At 36.2% G+C, this 19,616-nt stretch overlaps 1 protein-coding gene across 1 annotated transcript in view; it reads left to right on the top strand.

The window, feature by feature from the left end:
* The window catches only part of LRP1B (LDL receptor related protein 1B), a 1,140,323-nt gene that overhangs the window by 559,773 nt on the left and 560,934 nt on the right, over nucleotides 1–19,616 (top strand). The window contains exon 8 of the mRNA XM_063429375.1: nucleotides 9,555–9,777. Within this exon, the coding sequence (XP_063285445.1) occupies nucleotides 9,555–9,777 (223 nt within the window). The remainder of the gene's footprint in view (nucleotides 1–9,554; nucleotides 9,778–19,616) is intronic.

Here is a 19,616-nt window from a genome sequence, read left to right as displayed (position 1 = left end):
CAGAAGAAATAGATTTAATTTTCTGCTAATGCAATTTTTAGAAAACAACCTGCTTGTCCTGCAAACATGATTACATAGTCGATAAAACAATACAAAAAAAATAACAATATTGTTTTAGATAATTTTGTTCCAACACATCTGCTCTCAATTTAGCTCCATTAAATTATGCAGTATATGGATTATTCTTATGTTCACTTTTTATTTTTCCTAATTCATATTTTAGTAATTTACAAGGTGACTACAATCATTCATTTATTCAGCAACACCTTATTTAAAGAGATACTAAAAAGTGTTCATTTTATAAAATATACATTGTTGTCATACCAGAATTGTGAATGACCTATTCAATAAAGTTGGCATTGTTACTGTAGGATAAAACTATTACATTCAGCATGCAACATGCATCATCACAATTGTAATAAAAAAAAATAAAAAAAAATGTCAATGGAAACTATTTTGTTCAACTCACTGGATTATTTGAATACATTTTGCACCATTCATTGGGACACATGACGGAAATATTCCGTCCTGATTCCCTTTTATCCCAGAAGTTGTGTCCTTAAGGGGTTAACCAGTTCCAAATTAGAGTTAATGCTAAATTCTAGTTTATATTTAAGAGATTATTCTTCTTTGATTTTAAACTATTATGACATCAAGTGCTAGATTTTAATAAGACTTTTTTCAATGTGTTATCTTTAAAACACAAACATTTAAAAAAAAAAATAATCATGCTACAAATGCTTGGACTTTTAAAAATACGACATTTTAAAGCTGATTATACAGCTTAACATGAAGTGCATTGAATTATATTTAGAAAGAGTACCAAATTAAGCAAGAATAAATGTGATAGCAGTGTAGAGAAGCAGTTTGTAGGATTACAGCTTTAATCATTTTATTTCAGATGAAGAAAAAATTTATTCTGCAATTATAAAAGAGTAGAATGCTTGTACCTGACCATTTAAATTCTATGTTCTAACACTTTTTAGTGTCTGGTGAGAACAGGTAAAGTTTAGAATAGAATCATTTATATTAAATTTATTATCACAACCGTCAAACCTCATTAATTGTTAATGACTGCATTATTATCTAACATTAATACTTTGTAACAAAGAAATTCAAAAGGTAGTTAAATACATTATATGACCACGATGACCTATATTGTTTTTAAAACTTTAAGACAGTGGTTCTCAAACCAGTCCTCATGGCCCACCAACAGACCAGGATTTGTGTATGTCCCTGTTTTATTCCAATGGAGATACTAACAAAACCTGGACTGTTGGTGGGTCTTGAGGACTGGTTTGAGAACCACTGCTTTAAGAGAAATTCCCTGCTCTTGTGATAACTATTCTTTAAGGGCATGCTTGAGTTATATCTCATAGTAGAGCAAATTTATAGTGAAGACCTTTTGGATTATATGAACAACTTTTGAGGGTTATATTTGTTAAATTCTGCTTGATTCATATTTAAACATGTGGGGTAGAATTATGTTCTAAAATAATTCATGTTTTAAAATAATTCTGGTAAGTTTGAAACCCAAGACCAAAACAATCATTATTTTTAAAAGTCTATTATATTTCATGAATATTTGCTTTGTGTCACTTCATTAAAGTATTAGCTGAGGTCAGCATTCAAGTGGTAGAATAATAAGGAGGGTTATTTTAAAAATTGTTATCACCAAATGAAGCATTGCATTTTGTTTGAGTGTCTTATAAAATGTAAACTAATATAGTATTGGCAGAAAAATGTAAACTTAATCACCGTTGGAAATGTTCGCAACTCTAGACCATGTGCAATTACTGGTTAGAGCAATGGTGAAAACTTCTTAATACCAGTCACACCACCTTACAACTAAGAATCCTTGAGCTAATGATTTATATCTGCCTACCTCATAACCTCATAGATTGGAAGCTTGTTTGAGCAGGGCTTTCTCTAGCCTTTCTATAATTCTAAAGTGCTGCAGAATATGTTGGCACTTTACAAATAATAGGCTAAATGTCCAAATATATTGCACTGCACGTCTCCATTTGATGAGGTATTACTTGAAACCAAAACCCAATGTCTAATATTTGGCAATGCTCAGTTTGTAATGTAAGCTTTCCTGTCGCTCTCTTTTAACTTGCTGATTTTTATAGATATATGCGTTCTTTCTAACGACCTGATATCTGCATGTACAGACAGCATTGAACTGCACTCTTCTGGACATAAATCTCAGATGTCCAATCTAGAACCTGCTGAAGCTACTCTCCCAACTTAGGGGCTACAGCACCTTGTGCTGCTATCATAACTGGGACTACTGTTTCCACATCCTTTCTCGGTTCTTGTTCAGCCCTAGGTATTTGTCCATGTTCTCAAGTTCCTTTTTTTTCTTCTATGTTATGGTCACTGGGTATAATCACATCCACCACACTGCATTTCCTTGTTTACCACCACAATGTCAGGTTGCTTGTAGAGTGCTTGCTTGTCCACCTGGATTTGGAAGTCTCACAGTCTTAGCCTACCATTTTCAACTATCGTTTGGGGTATTTCTCATGTGGACTTAGGAAGGCCCTGTTCATATTCTGTGCAGATGTTTGTATTCTATGCAGATACAAATATTAACAGACAGCGAGCTTTTAAAAAACTGCAGAACCAAAGTTCCAATACACCTTAAAAGGACATTATTACGTAAATGACAGATCTATGTGCAAACTGCTTTCCCTACTATTTTTATCAATGTGTGTTAGGAACATAATGTAATTTTCTACATAATTACTCCCATTATGGGATCTTAGGTTAAGGAAAAGTGTAACCAATAAACGAAGATGAGTAAAAAAATAACAATTTAGAAACAGTGTGATAGATATATATTGCTTCTGCTAACCTGACATGGAATAATGTGAAACAATCTCCAAGCTATGCATTCTGCTTTTCTGCCAGCATTATCAATTTACAACAAACAGAATCCTCAATAATACCTCTAATTTTCTATAATTATTTGCTACAGTGATGACATTAAAGTAATATAATAAAAATAAAGCTTAAAAGTTTCCTGGAAACTCACTGAAATAAAAATATCTGCAGTGATCCAATAGGCCTAGTTATCCATGCTTATTATGCTAGCAATTATAAAAGTAACATTTGTTGTACGAATTTAAAGGGTCACTACAAGCACTATAACCCCTACATAATGCTTACGTTACTTTGTGCCATGTCATTGTAAGATGTCAAACTGTTTTAGCACGGTTTGACAACTTGAATTCAACAGGTCGCCCATGTCGCATTAGTCACATCCCGTCTTCTCCTGGAAGATAAGCCAGATATCACAAGACCCCAATCACTGACTGAGAGCTAAGCACTTTCTGCAAATCAGCAAGGTTCTACATCAGTCCACTTTGCTCTATAGATAACATGCAGCTAGGGGTGCTTACCTGGGCCCACGTATGTCCTCAGACCATACTAAAATAGCCAGACATCTTGCCAAGGGATCGCACCATAGCACCCCTGACACCATATCTGTTACAGCTGGCTGTTTGCACTAATACTATATTTACCCACTGCAGAGAAATGTTCTCCATTCTGTCCCCATGCATCTCTGCAGAGGGACTATACATGGCAGCCTCCTCCACTCTACTGCATCTGTTGAAGTTTCAAATTTACGGCTGCATCCTGGAAGCCAGAGATTAATGTGTCTTTGAACTCTGCAAATGTGTTTTACTTATGTTTGTTGTATGCATGTATGCACCATATTGATATACAGGTACAATTGTACACTCTGGTATATTTTTTAAAAGGAAAATTTCGGAAACGCCCTTAGATTATTAACAATCATCAATAATTTAGTTTTTTTTTCATGCATAATGCATATTGCAATATTTAAAATATTTATTTATATCTTAAACCATGCATCTCTAAAACTCTTATTCCTCAATATTTCAGTAAAGATGAATATATATATATATATATATATATATATATATATATATATATATATATGAAAAAAAGTCCTTGCACACAAGCTAAATATAGCAAAAGTACTTTGCCGGGTGCCAGTCGAGGTTCAATTATCCAAAGAAAAACAATACATGGGGCTGCACTCACGGTTGGAGATTTAAAATCTTCAATGTTTTATTTCATTCATTAAAAAAGATCGACGTTTCAGTCCAGCTTGTGGACTTTCCTCAGGATCAAGACATATAAAAAGTCTTATATGTCTTGATCCTGAGGAAAGTCTACAAGCTGGACTGAAACGTCTATCTTTAATTAATGAATGAAATAAAACTTGAAGATTTTAAATCTCCAACCGTGAGTGCAGCCACATGTATTGTTTTTCTTTTTATATATATATATATGTGTGTGTGTGTATGTGTGTATATATATATATATATATGCAGAAAGTAGATAGAGCACTCCAGAGGTCTTTGTTCAAAGGTGGTTTATTCAGTGAAGAAAATCAACGTTTCGACCCTAAGGTCTTTGTCAAGATATTAAAACAAGTGCAACAGTGACATTATATAGCCTAACCAATAACAAAGTAATCACTAACCTGAGAAAGCTGTGTATCCCCAAACCATGTGTGAACGCTATGCTGTAATTGGAACCGGTGCCGTAGTGATTCTGTCGGCGGATAGTGACGTCACAAAAATGCGACCGGAAGAGATCGTGGAGGTGCATCTAGGTAACCTAGGCAACGGTCCGTGAAAGTGTAAATGTGCTGTGTAGTGAAGTGACCGTAGCTAAAAGAATATGGGCAAAAGATTACATTGCTAATTGAACTGGATGATATGGTAAAAGAGGAGGTCTATAGGCGTTAGCGAGCCATATAACTGTTGATAGTAGTGGCAGGCAGGATGATGTATATCGAAATAAGAGGAATGGAACACTCCGGAGTGTGTGGAGGGTATAATAATCCACCACAGGAAGAATAAGTGGATAGTAAATAAGAAAAAGAAAATAAAAATAAGAATAAGTGATAAATAAAAAAGATAAGAGGATAGGAAATAAGAAAAAAGAAATAGAAAAAAGGGGGGGGGTGGATGCCATGAGACAGACACTCATTCAATCTAACCAATACAATGGACCTCCCATCGAGTTCCTTTTGGAATGTCTTGAGTTTACGTTAAGTAACAATTATTTTCGTTTTGAGAAATCTTTCTATATTCAACAAACGGGGACTGCGATGGGATCAGCCATAGCTCCGAACTATGCGAATAGTTACATGTACTCGTATGAACAGAAATACATTTTATCGAGGTACCAATCACACCTCATATTATATCTGAGATATGTGGACGATATCCTCATGCTATGGGCAGGTCCGCCTTCATCCTTTGAAATCATGATCCATGAGCTCAATATGATCAGTTCACCGGTGCGATTTAGCCATAGCTGTAATATTGAGAGAATCCAATTCCTTGATGTAGAAATCTATCGTTCCCATCACTCCATCGGCTACACTTTATTCAAGAAGAGCTCGGACCGTAACACATTCCTTCACGCCACAAGCTTCCATCCTGGAGCACTTAAAAGATCATTGCCGATCTCACAGTTCCTCAGAGTCTTAAGGAACAACTCAGACCCAAACAACACTGAAATACAGATCTCTATGATGCAACAAGCATTTCTGAAAAGGGGATATTCATACCCATCATTGAAACGCTCCTTAGACAGAGCACTGGCGATTTACAACAAGTCTGATGCACAACTGATGACACCGTCCAATAAACCCAGGATTGTCACCCTACCTCTGTTATACCACATGGCCAGTGACCAAATGGCTAAGTCTATTCGCAGAAGATGGGACTTACTGTCGTCCGACCCCATATTACATCCTGCCTTTTCTCATCCTCCCCGCATTGCTTTTAAACGAAACCGGAACCTTAGAAATATCTTGGTTAAAAGTGATCGCCCTGAACAGTATGAGACATTGAAAATCCACAACAAAACAGGCTGCTTTAAATGTACTAACTGCGTTACATGTGGCCATATGCTCACAGGCTCCTCATTCGCCCACCCACATTCAGGGAAACGCTATCCCATCAAACATTATATCACTTGCCTTACCACCCACGTAGTCTATTTAATATCCTGCCCCTGCGGACTATACTACGTGGGGAAAACTGATCTTACAGTACGGGACAGAATGCGAGGACATCGCTCAGGCATTATGACTGCATTCAGGGACAACAAGACAGATAAACCGGTGGCCAAGCACTTCTTGGAGATGAACCATCGGCTACCCACTCTCAAGTTTATGGCCATCGATCACATCCCCCCCCTCTCTAGGGGGGGTGATCTCTCTAGGATCTTGCTCCAACGTGAGACATATTGGATCAAAACACTGGACACTGTACATCCCAGGGGCCTTAATGAATATGTCTCCTTCAATGCTTTCTTGGACATTCGTTGAATACGTTTTGAATATATATACATATATATTTTTTTCGAATTTTTCTCAATTTTTTTCAAAAAAATTTTTCGGATGCTTTTCGAAAGTCTTCTCTAAGTGATTTTTAATCACGTTGTCTCTATTTGCTATGAATCATTTGAATAGTGTTGTATTGTCTCTTCGAATATACCCATTGGTCTGAATTTATATTTATATTTATTTACATCTAGATACATCTAGTACACTTACGTTCATTATTGGCTTAGTATGAAGATTGGGCATCGTCCATCTTCGGTTAATCTTCTTTGATCTGTTCATCCTGTCAGTTGCTTAAGGCCTCATTTATTCATATATTTTAACTTGATCTGATAACATGGGTATATACTATATATACACCACTGGATGTTATACTCTATAGCTCTATATAGCTACTTACAGACAGTGATGTTATGATGTATCTCAGTCACTATATTCTTTTTTACTTTCATCACTTCTCTCTGCCATACACTCACATTCTCCATTACTCTGAACAATAGTCGTAGTGCTGCATCCACTCACTCACATATTCAGACACTCACTCTATCTGGTCTTCATTAGCCCTTCCACCAGTTTACACTCTCACCGTCATGCACCGCCACCAGCATTACTCTTCACGGATTTTTTTATTTATTCATTTATTTATTTATTTATTTATCTATTTGATCACGTCCATTTGTATTACTCTATTTGTGTGCATGTCATGTTTCCATATACACAGTATACCTTCTGGCTTATTTTTTATTTATCTATTATTATTTTTTTCTATTTCTTTATTCTTATTTCCTATCCTCTTATCTTTTTTATTTATCACTTATTCTTATTTTTATTTTCTTTTTCTTATTTACTATCCACTTATTCTTCCTGTGGTGGATTATACCCTCCACACACTCCGGAGTGTTCCATTCCTCTTATTTCGATATACATCATCCTGCCTGCCACTACTATCAACAGTTATATGGCTAGCTAACGCCTATAGACCTCCTCTTTTACCATATCATCCAGTTCAATTAGCAATGTAATCTTTTGCCCATATTCTTTTAGCTACGGTCACTTCACTACACAGCACATTTACACTTTCACGGACCGTTGCCTAGGTTACCTAGATGCACCTCCACGATCTCTTCCGGTCGCATTTTTGTGACGTCACTATCCGCCGACAGAATCACTACGGCACCGGTTCCAATTACAGCATAGCGTTCACACATGGTTTGGGGATACACAGCTTTCTCAGGTTAGTGATTACTTTGTTATTGGTTAGGCTATATAATGTCACTGTTGCACTTGTTTTAATATCTTGACAAAGACCTTAGGGTCGAAACGTTGATTTTCTTCACTGAATAAACCACCTTTGAACAAAGACCTCTGGAGTGCTCTATCTACTTTCTGCATACATACCTACGCTCTGCAGCACAGAGGCTTTTTTACATTTTGTATCATCTTTAAGGTAGAGTGCCAGACTTTGAACTTTTAATATATATATATATATATATATATATATATATATGTGTATATATATATATATATATATATATATATATATATATATATATATATATATAAAATGTCAATTTCCATAAGTGCTAGGCATCTCTAAACATTACTGCTTTATCCTAGGTTTATATGCCAAATATGTATTCCATATTTTAAATAAATATGCTATTTTCTTTAAATGTTAAGTTGTTTGTGGTGAATGAGTTTATTAATATTAAAAGCATCTGAATGATGAGTAAATGTTATACACTATGTACAAATAAAATATCTTATTAACTGAGACACACAATTCATTTTTGTTAAAGCAACATGTTTTGCAAGATAATGCCCATAAAGACTATTTATTTCAAAGCGAACTTTTATGATTTCTTTTTTTAGATAACAGCATTTATGGGAAAGTGTGTAATATGTATAAAATGCTACTAATCCACAAAGACTTTCATAATCTTTTAAGAGCAACATGTACCTAGAACTCTGGGTAAGCTGGTTTTTAGTGGCGTAAATGCTTGTTAATATAAAGCACTCCAAAATCTCTAAAGTACTAGAAGTTGCAAACAATCAGTCTTTCTTTTTTCATTTGAGTTATTCCTACAGATTTTGTTATATAATGTACCAATGGGCAAATGGAAGAAAAAGACCAGCCCTGGGAATAAAGCTAATGCATATGCACGCAAGCAATTTAGGTGTCATTAACTCCTCCATAATGCAAGTTAAAGGTTGATAAACTTTGAATAGGTTCATATTACGAGCACTTGTTGACACTGTGAGCATTGTATAAAAATATTTTTATATTCACATGAATTTACTCTAGAAATACTGTTGCTATATTGCTACTGATGCTTTATATATTATGAATACTGTTTATATTTCATAATCTATCCCTCCGTCCGTCCGTCTATCCTATATGTTTATTTGTCTATCTATTTGAATTTTTACATGTTTTACTTTTACATCTTAATTAATAGAATAGCAGAAATACATACAAATATCTAGTTATTTTGATAAAACAGATAATTCTGTAATTAAAAACTAATTGTACAGGAATCCAGATTTAAAATATGTGCTTGTCCTGTCTAACATTATATGTCAGTAAAAATAGAAAATGAATCCAGGCACTCCAAATGAATTCCAAGAGAAAGGCAATTTATTGGAACCAGCAGCTACAAAGCGACGTTTCAACCCCTAAGGGTCTTTATCAAGCTTGATAAAGACCCTTAGGGGTTGAAACGTCGCTTTGTAGCTGCTGGTTCCAATAAATTGCCTTTCTCTTGGAATTCATTTGGAGTGCCTGGATTCATTTTCTATTTTTACTATTATATTTGGTCCATTTTGGTACTGGGACATATCCAGTGAAGCACCCTGGATTCCTTGGCAAGGGGTGGCGTGCACTTCCATCAATTTTCTACTTTTAACATTATATGTCAACCTTTTAAAAGCTGTCATGAAGTGTCACTTGAAACAAGTTCTTATGTGACCACTCTAAAATAATATTTTTCGAGATAACATCTGGTTATACATCATAGATAGCTCTTTTCTGTATGTAGTGAATGTAATATGATATAAGAATATGGATAACCAAAATATAGCTGTTTTGCTTTGGTTTATAATATCCCATTGGAAACACATTTGTAATGGATCATGTTTTTTTTTTTTTTTACAGGAAGCTTTTCTTTACGGACTATGGAAATGTTGCTAAAATCGAAAGATGTGACATGGATGGCATGAATCGAACAAGAATAGTTCTTACTAAAATTGAGCAGCCCACCGCCCTGACCTTGGATCTGGTTAATAAACTGGTTTATTGGGCCGATGTGTACTTGGACTACATTGAAGTAGCTGATTACGAAGGGAGAAACAGACATACAATAATACATGGAAAAGAGGTATGCTGATAAAAACATTTTTAAAAATCAAACAAGTTTGAACAGTTTGCTTAAAGTAATGTTCTTTCTTTCATTACCTTTACTAAACAGTGTTTTATAAAGAGTTTGCAGCTGGTTTGCAAAATTTAGATAATTATATTTTTCAATGATTTTGTTTTGGTCAAAATTCTGATTTATCTCATAATGGCTCACCATTTACAATTTTTTTTTGTCAACTGAATTTTATTTTCAACTCTTTAACAACCTGATTAAGAAATTGCAACTTGATGAATAGTGTGTATAAAGAAGGCTTCCCCAAACTCCTACCCTCCAGATGTTGCTGAACTACAACTACCCCTGATTCTCAGCCTATCTATTTCATTCATAGAATCATGGGAGTTGTAGTTCAGCAACATCTGGAGTTTGGGGAAGCCTGGTATACAGAGTTCATAATTCAGACAGGTTGGTTACGTAAGTTTGAGGGACCAAAAAATATTTGTGGATATGTTAATGGGTGATGGTTAACTCTCTGCAAAGTGCCGTGTTGTCACAATAACCTGTTTTGAGCACACTCATGCGCATGTTTAGGAAATCACAGAAACCGTTAAGGTGCATAAAATTATAGCACAAGTAAAATAGCAGAGAACCACAGGACAGACTAATAAACTCAGGACTGACTGATAGTAAGTAGTATACAATAGGAATTCCCCAAATACAATGCAAAGGCTAATTCAATTTTTACATGAACCCAATACTGGAGTCTAGATTGCCAGTACAACCATCACTTTCATAATTTTTGACACAATCAAATAGCTTACTAAAAGTTAGCTCCTGGCTGCGGCATTATTTAAATTCTTAAAAGATTATTTTGATTTAATTTGCGAGAACTGTCAGATACAGTATGAAAATTATTTGATGCTGCAGCGCAGTACGTAGAGCATATGCATGCATATAGCACTGCTGTATAGAATATCAGAAAATACACATATTTATTAAAAATACAGATTAGTAAATACAATATAAAAAACCCTGGAAAGTGATGGGTCCCCTTAAACAATTGTAGAAAAAAAAAACAATTTGGAAAAGCATGACTAGTTTCGCCTGAATATTGAGATTCAGTTTAAATTCACCATGATGGTGTTCAAGCCATTGAACACCTGTCTATGCCTGTTACTATTGCCTCGATAATTCATCAGAATTTGCTCTAGGTTGGAGATTAATTTCCATTGATGATCTAACTCTGTGTACTAATCATCACAAGATATGTGTATAGACTACTCATATATAGAAACTATTATTTTCAATGCTTGCAGTAAATGGACATCTCTAAAATACAGTCACATTAATAATACACGCTGAAAGCAAGTGTTATGATATTCAAATCAATTAAGTACTGTAAAACATATATTTGTGGATATAAGTCTTCATATCAACGTACAATGGACTTACATGCTTCAAACCCTGCTTTGTGTTCTGGTTTCTAATAATTGTTGGAAGAAGGTATTTAAGCTCCATGTAGTGAAGAAGGTACTTAAGATCATCTATACCTTTTATTTAATTAAGATATGTGTCATTGAACTCCTTACAAATCAACAAAATAAAGTGTCAGCGCTATACTTGAAAACCTAATTTAGGTGAACACTCTCAATCTGAAGTAAAACACTTATAAATGCGGATTCATGGAAATACTTCCAAGTGCAATAAAATAAAATACAATAAAACAGACCAGCATAAGTGTAGTACTCAAACAATCATAAAAAGTCTTGCTATAGGGTCCAATAAATCTTGGGTGATGATCTTTTACAGGGTTAAGATTAGTCTTGCAGCTATGTCACAGCATCTGTAGGTACATTGTTGCACTGTGGGCTTTTAACCTTGAAATGATACAAAAAGACCAATCATAGCGTAATACTGCAATTTAATCAAGTTACATACATACAAAACCCTTCCCCCAAATTAAAGACCCTTACATCAGCAAGTTGTGGTACTCGTTTCCAAGATACCACGATATAAACTTTAAAATACACAGAGGCTTGGCAGCCGTTACCATCAGTGCACACTCCCACCAGATCTCAGCACTGATAAAATGAATATTCAAATTGAGAGGAGGCTGTGGCGGGCAAACAATGCTGAAAGTTAGACGTGCATCCACCTCTGGCAGCAGAAAGCTGTTCACTCGTCGACGCATTTCACCCACAATACCAGGCAATCTCAAGATAGTGTAACAGTTCATTGGGGCATGCTTTTATATGCTCCTGTCTAATTAATTAGTAAAACGTCTGTTTGTTTAATTATTCAATAAAGGGTGTTGTCTATATTTGAACATTCTTGGTCCACAGACAAAACACAATTAACCATTTCAATCATGTTAAGATAAATCCTAAACATTATAACCATAATGCCCATTTATGAATACAAAGATCCTATGGGGCATGAAAGATAAATACAATTATAATAAAAATTGTTCAATGCAAAATAGACAATAAATACTTGGCTGGAAACTAAAAAAGTGTATATATATATATATATATATATATATATATCTCAAAAATGGTGAAAGGAAGAAAGAAATCTAGACATATAGACATATGGTTTCCTTATATTAAAGGAGAAATTGAGGAGTCATCACTAAGGAGCAATCCCTGGTAGATTAATAGAGTAATATATCAACATGGATTCTTGTCTAAAATATTTAAAAACATACCAAATATATATGTTATGTGAATATCAAAATTGTAATAAAGATTTATGCTGAAAAGCATCAAATCTTATATATCTTAAAACAAAGTAACTCGAATATAAGTATAAAGATAAAAAAATGGACCAAAACAACGTTGTTTCTTTTCAGACATGGCTCACTACAAGTGTTAAGAAACTCCACCATGGGCGTCATATATAGAAGCTAATTATATAATAGTGTCAAGATCTACATTCATTCCTGATGGAGCCGCAGTTTTCAATCTATAGATCCAGGACATTTCCTGATAGATCAGTTTTTTTGCTAATTCTCCTCCTCTCCAGGGAATATTGACCTTCTCAATACCACAAAATTCTAAACACCCTGGATCACTGGCATGATGTTCTATAAAATGCCTAGATACTGAATGTTTACCAAATTTCCTTTTAATATTATAAATGTGCTCATTAAGTCTTTTTTTTTAACATCCTCTTGGTTTGTCCTACATACTGTAACCCACATAGGCAGCTTAAAAGGTAAACAACTTGCTTTGAGTTGCAAGTAATGCATTCTTTAATATTAAAAGATTGTTTAGTAACTGTGGATTGAAAGTTGGCGACTTTTTTATTGTAGAGAGGACCTGTCGCTTTACATATGCTGCAATTCCCACATTTGTAGAAGCCCTTTTCTGAATTAAGAAAATGTTTTTGAGGTTTAGGTGGTCTAAAGCTGTGTACCAATTGATTTTTTGTGGTCGGTGCTCCCCTAAATATAATTCTAGGGTGATCTGGTAAAAAAAGTAGCCAAAGTGGGATCTTTCTTAAGAAGATGCCAATGTTTCGTGATGCACTTCTTAAGGAATTGCGATTGACTACTGTAATTAAAAATTATAGGACAGTCCGTGTAAAAGGGCTCTCAATCGACTTACTAAGCGAGAGTTTTGGGCAAAAATCCTCTGGCAGCAGCATCCTGAACGCCACAGGACCCTGCAGCATTAACCTACCTGAAGCACCGGACAGAGATTGGTAGTACCAGCCGGGGCAGACTTGCGACCCACATGAGGCCCACACGCGGCGCGGGCGGGGAATGCGGCCGATCCTTCAGCCTGCGGCTGAACACACAGCCTGAAGTCTCCCCACGACTCTCTCCCCCCCCCCTGCCAGTGAGGGATATCCCGGCACCATCTAAGCGCGAAGCAGTGGTGAATCCGGGAGGAAACTGGGAACCCGGTAAACCACGCGGCTTGTCCAAGATGGCCGCCGCGCAGACACCTCGACAAACCCGCACGAGACAGGCGGCCCAGATATGGCAAGAGGCCTTCGAAGCCCGATTTGAGGCAGTCTGCCAGGCCTTCTGGGAACGGCTGGCCAGCAGACAGAAGCTGCATAACCCTCCTGGATCTTGGAAGATAGAAGTGGAGCATGTCCCATGCCCCCCTTCTGGGCCAGGAACCCAACAAGGGAGACCTCCAAGGCACAACCCAACCACCCACAGGACGAAGAGCACACCGGCAAAGCCCGGGGACCATGGTCCTGCAATCCAGAGAGGCAGAATCAGAGACCTAGGCGTGGGGGCGCCCAATGCAGCCTGGAGCGGAGGCCGCAGGAAACGGAGGCAACACAAACAGTCAACCACACGCCTGCCACGCGGACGGCACTACCAGACCGGCCTGAAACCCAGGGTAGAGCACAGAACAGACCGCTTGACAGGCATCACACAACCCTTGAGGCCCACTAACAGCATAGAGAAAAAGAAAAACCAGGGGCTCACTACCCGACGGCCTTACCCACCACCCCAAGTCCGCCTCTCGACACAGCACCCTGGGCGGAGCAGCACCTATGCGAGCAAGCTACACCATCAACAGGCCCCTGCTCAGGGAGGTCGGCTGCGCACACCAAAAGGACCCAGACACCACGGGCAAGGAGGGGGTCCGCTCTGGAGTCCGGGCGGAGAAACGAAGGAGCAGGAGCGCATCGGCGCCCAGGTTTGGCGGGGCCCTCACACAAGGCTAAAGGGACTCTACAGCCTCCCATCTCTCGGCATCGGCTAAGCGGCCTGCAGAGACACTCAGGACACATAGGCAAGGCCCTGGACGATCATCTATGGTCATCTAAAGTGGGCGTTTAATCTTCAATTGTTTTTGAGATCATTTAAACTGTTTATTTTACCCCTCATTGCTAAACTAATGTTATTAACTTTTATAATTTTCTTGAATTGTCTAAAGCCTACTTCACTAAGTTGTGTCAAACCTTTGCATAACTGAATATCAGCAGCTAGTCATACTGCAAATATTATACAGGTTTTAATGCTTGCCCTACACACATGTTTACACAATGTTCTGTTAAACTACATGTCACATACTACTTAAAATCATTACTAGATTATCTCTTGATTTAAAAACGTGCAGTAGCTCGAACTGTATACACATGATTACCATTCGACCTATTACATAACTTGACATTTAAAAATACAAAATGTGCTATGATATTGATGCCATACCAATGTTATAATATAATATGTTTATGAATCTGTATGCACCAGCTGTCGTGGCAGTGCTAACGCATGTTCTTATTCTGCACAAATAAAATAGATAATAAAAAAAAATTATAGGACAATTAAAACTGTCGTCCTGTAGTCTATCTCTCTTAGTTGGATTCAGGAGCATGTGTCTCTCTATATTGTCAACCCTTATGATGGATTTTTGTAGGAGCTCTGGCTCATATTCCTTTTCTAGAAATTGAGTCTTAACCTTTTCCAGTTGTTTCTTGTATATTTCAGGGTCTGAACAGTTTTTCTTTATGCGTTGGAACTGTCCATATGGTACATTAGTCAACCATGGTGAATGGTGGCAACTGGACCTTAAAATGAAGCTGTTAACATCAACAACCTTAAAAAAAAGGTCTTGGATTTTAAGCTTTGTTCTTCCACATATAGAACTAGATCTAAAAAGTCAACACTAGTTGCACTGAATTTCGAAGTAAGAGCTAAATTAAATAAATTGGTGTTCATGTATTCTAAAAATAGGATGAGTTCTCTCTCCTCTCCTTCGCAAATAAAAAAAACAATCAGGACCAGGTTCGCAACCCAGGGGTGACCCTGCCATATATAGAAATCTTCCCAGTAGGCCATGAAGATATTAGCGTAACTGGGTGCGAACCTGGTCCCCATAGCAATACCTGTGATTTGGAGGTATACCTCATCATTGTGCCAAAAATAATTATGGGAAAGAATAAAATGAATACATTCAACTAAAAACTCTATTTGTTCCATTTGTAGCTCCGAAGTCTTATATAAAGTGTGTCTGACTGCCCTTAATCCTAATTCATGTTGTATAACAGTATATAGTGAGGTTACATCACAAGTGACCAGCCTATATGTATTCTTCCAAGGTATGCCCTCTAGTATTCAAAGTAGTTCACTACTACCCCTTAAATACGATTTGCTCCCTTCAACTGATGGCTGCAGTAGTGTATCTATATACTGGGAGAGATTTGAAGTTAGAGACCCGATCCCCGAAATGATTGGTCTCCCAGGTGGTTCAGTTGTGTGCTTATGAACCTTAGGAAGAAAGTAAAAAACTGCTTTCCTGGGATATGTATTTAAAACAAAATTGTATTCCTTCTTTGTCAAATTTCCCACCTGTCTCTCCTTATCCAAAAGAGTAGTTAAATCTCTCTGGAAGTCTGAAATTGGATCTCTATTTAGTAACTCATAAGTTTTTTTATCTAATAGAATCCTAAAGCACTCTTTTTCGTAATATTCTAAGCTCATTTAAACAATACCCCCGCCCTTATCGGCGGGTTTAATAATAATATCCCTATTGTCGCTCAGTTCCTTTAATGCTTTTTTCTCTTGCAATGTCAAATTTTGATGTTTATTCAGGATTCTAGTTTGAATTTTCTCCAACTCTTCCAGTACTGCTATGTTAAAGGTGTTCATATATGCACTTAATGGATTTGGGGGACAGAATTTGGACTTCTGTTTAAGGGCTGTGTGGGTAAAAGGACTATCCTTTTGATTAATTGGTTTATCAAAAGAGTTGCTACTAAAATAGTGTTTTAAATTTAATGTTCTCATAAACTTCTGGACATCTAGAAAGTTCTTAAAGGGATCTGATCTAATAGCCGGAGCAAATTTTAATCCCTTATTGAGGAGTTTAATTTGGTCAGATGTTAATTTAATATTTGTTAAATTAAAGATTCCCATGGGTTCTACCATTTGGTTCTTTTTTCTTCTCTGGATTCCTCTACCTCCCCTACCTCCTCTCTGTACGGTCTTTTGTACCATTCCTTTGTTTTCACACTTTGGAGTTGATGACTCATAAACAGATGGCGAGGTCCTAAAAAATCTTTCCCCTCAGTCTGGTTAGTATGGGCTTCAGATTTATTATATACAGTGTCTTCTGTGTGCCTCAAAGCCTCAAATCTATTAGGGACCTGGTTTATATTGTGATGTTTTCTTGGTTCTGGTGCATAGGGTTTGGTTTTGGAATGTGGAGTATTCTTCCGTCTTTTGTTAGTGACTAGCGTCCAACCTTTTTCTCTAGGTGTTCTAGGGGGATCCATGTTGATATATTACTCTATTAATCTACCAGGGAATACTCCTTAGTGATGACTCCTCAATTTCTCCTTTAATATAAGGAAACCATATGTCTATATGTCTAGATTTCTTTCTTCCTTTCACCATTTTTGATATATATATATATATATATATATATATATATGCACACTTTTTTTAGTTTCCAGCCAAGTATTTATTGTCTACTTTGCATTGAACAATTTTTATTATAATTGTATTCATCTTTCATGCCCCATAGGATCTTTGTATTCATAAATGGGCATTATGGTTATAATGTTTAGGATTTATCTTAACATGATTGAAATGGTTAATTGTGTTTTGTCTGTGGAATGTTCAGATATAGACAACACCCTTTATTGAATAATTAAACAGACGTTTTACTAATTAATTAGACAGGAGCATATAAAAGCATGCCCCAATGAACTGTTACACTATCTTGAGAAAGCCTGGTATTGTGGGCGAAATGCGTCGAAGTGCGAACAGCTTCCTGCTGCCAGAGGTGGATGCACGTCTAACTTTCAGCATTGTTTGCCAGCCACAGCCTCCTCTCCATTTGAATATTCATTTTATCAGCGCTGAGATCGGGTGGGAGTGTGCACTGATGGTAACGGCTGCCAAGCCTCTGTGTATTTTAAAGTTTATATCGTGGTATCTTGGAAACGAGTACCACAACTTGCTGATGTAAGGGTCTTTAATTTGGGGAAGGGTTTTGTATGTTAACTTGATTAAATTGCAGTATTAAGCTATGATAGGTCTTTTTGTATCATTTCAAGGTTAAAAGCCCACAGTGCAACAATGTACCTACAGATGCTGTGACATAGCTGCAAGACTAATCTTAACCCTGTAAAAGATCATCACCCAAGATTTATAGGACCCTATAGCAAGACTTTTTATGATTATTTGAGTGCTACACTTATGCTGGTCTGTTTTATTGTATTTTATTTTATTGCACTTGGAAGTATTTCCATGAATCCGCATTTATAAGTGTTTTACTTCAGATTGAGAGTGATCACCTAAATTAGGTTTTCAAATATAGCGCTGACACTTTATTTTGTTGATATATTATGTGTAAAGTTTTTAAGGATCTATATATGTGTATAGCTGCTGAATTTACTCACGTTCTTATTTATATTTAGTTTTATTTACTTTTAAGATCTGTGCTCTCCTATTTTGTCTATATCTATCCTTACAAATCAAGTAGAGCTAATTAATGAAAGAAAATTGTAAAATATTTATAAAGAAATAGACATTGAATTTCTTTGAAAACTAAACAAGTCAAATAACATATCATATATGCACAAAATCAAAAGTAGATGAAAGCAGATGTAATGATTTATGGAGAAACTAAAAACATTGATATTTGTATGCAAGCTTGCTTCAAATGAAAATGTGTAACACCTTCATCTATATACAGAATGTATAATCACTGTAAAAAGACTTCATGTTTTTCCGAGCTGGAGGGATGGCCATGAATTAAAAAAAACTATCACCATTCCTTCCTAAGGCAAATAATAAAAAAATAAAGGTCTTGTCATGATGTTCCCTACACAAATAAATAGAATTAGGTGGTGTGTGTTTTGTGTAAGCATTTGCATTAAGCATTTGTATTATATTATTGCATCTTAGATATTCATGAGGATACCGATGTGTAAATACTGACAAAGGTTTGTTCTATTACTAGAAATTCAACTAATCTTTCTAAAGCAGATCATATCATATTTGTTTTGCAAAACTATTTGTGAAGCATTTAATGGCTTTTCCATTCAATAGAAAACCAAAACTCTGAAAGTGAAGATCATTTAAGAAAATGTTTATAAAAAAATGTTTGTAAATTCTAAAACACACAATTCAAAGTAAAAATATGAATAAATTTAAAATAAATTAGGTCACAAAATCGTTATGTGTTTAGATGAATCACTTCATCAAAAAAGTAGCATGAAGTAGAGATCTAGATATCCCTCTCAATTCTAGTATATGGAACACTTTCATTTTTATTATATTATAATAATAAAATAATAAAATTTGAGCAATAATTATTTTATCTGACTTCACAAACTAAGCAGAGTCAGATGCTTATGTTGGTGATACAAAGTGGTTTGGATGAGATAACTTTTAAAGTTGGGTGAAACAGACATTTTAAAGAATAATCTCCAATTGACCTTTCAAATAACATTAACTGTATAGAAAAATAATGTATATTAAAGGAGGACTATAGGGTCAGGAACACAAACATGTATTCCTGACCCTATAGGGTTACAACCACCATCTAGCCCCCCTGGACTCCTCTCCACCCTCTAAATATAGTAAATCTTACTTGTATTCAAGTCTGCAGCTGCTTATTTTGTGCCTGTTTCCTTTAGACCTGCACACTGCCTGCTGACATCATCAGAAGTGGTAGCCTGATCAAATCACAATGCTTCCCCATAGGATTGGCTAAGACTGATAGAGAGGCAGATCAGGGGCAGAGCCAGCACAATTCAAACACAGCACTGGCCAATCGGCATATCCTCATAGAGATGGCTGCATTTTAGGCAGGAAGGAAGGATCTCTAACAGCAATTTAAAGAGTTGCCAGTGAAGTTATCACTAGGCTGTAATGTATACAC

Source organism: Pelobates fuscus, chromosome 8 (genome assembly GCF_036172605.1).
Source record: "Pelobates fuscus isolate aPelFus1 chromosome 8, aPelFus1.pri, whole genome shotgun sequence".
NCBI classification, from domain to species: Eukaryota; Metazoa; Chordata; class Amphibia; order Anura; family Pelobatidae; genus Pelobates; species Pelobates fuscus.
The sequence above is the reverse complement of the archived record's forward strand: the minus strand, read 5'-3'. Positions and strand labels throughout refer to the sequence as shown.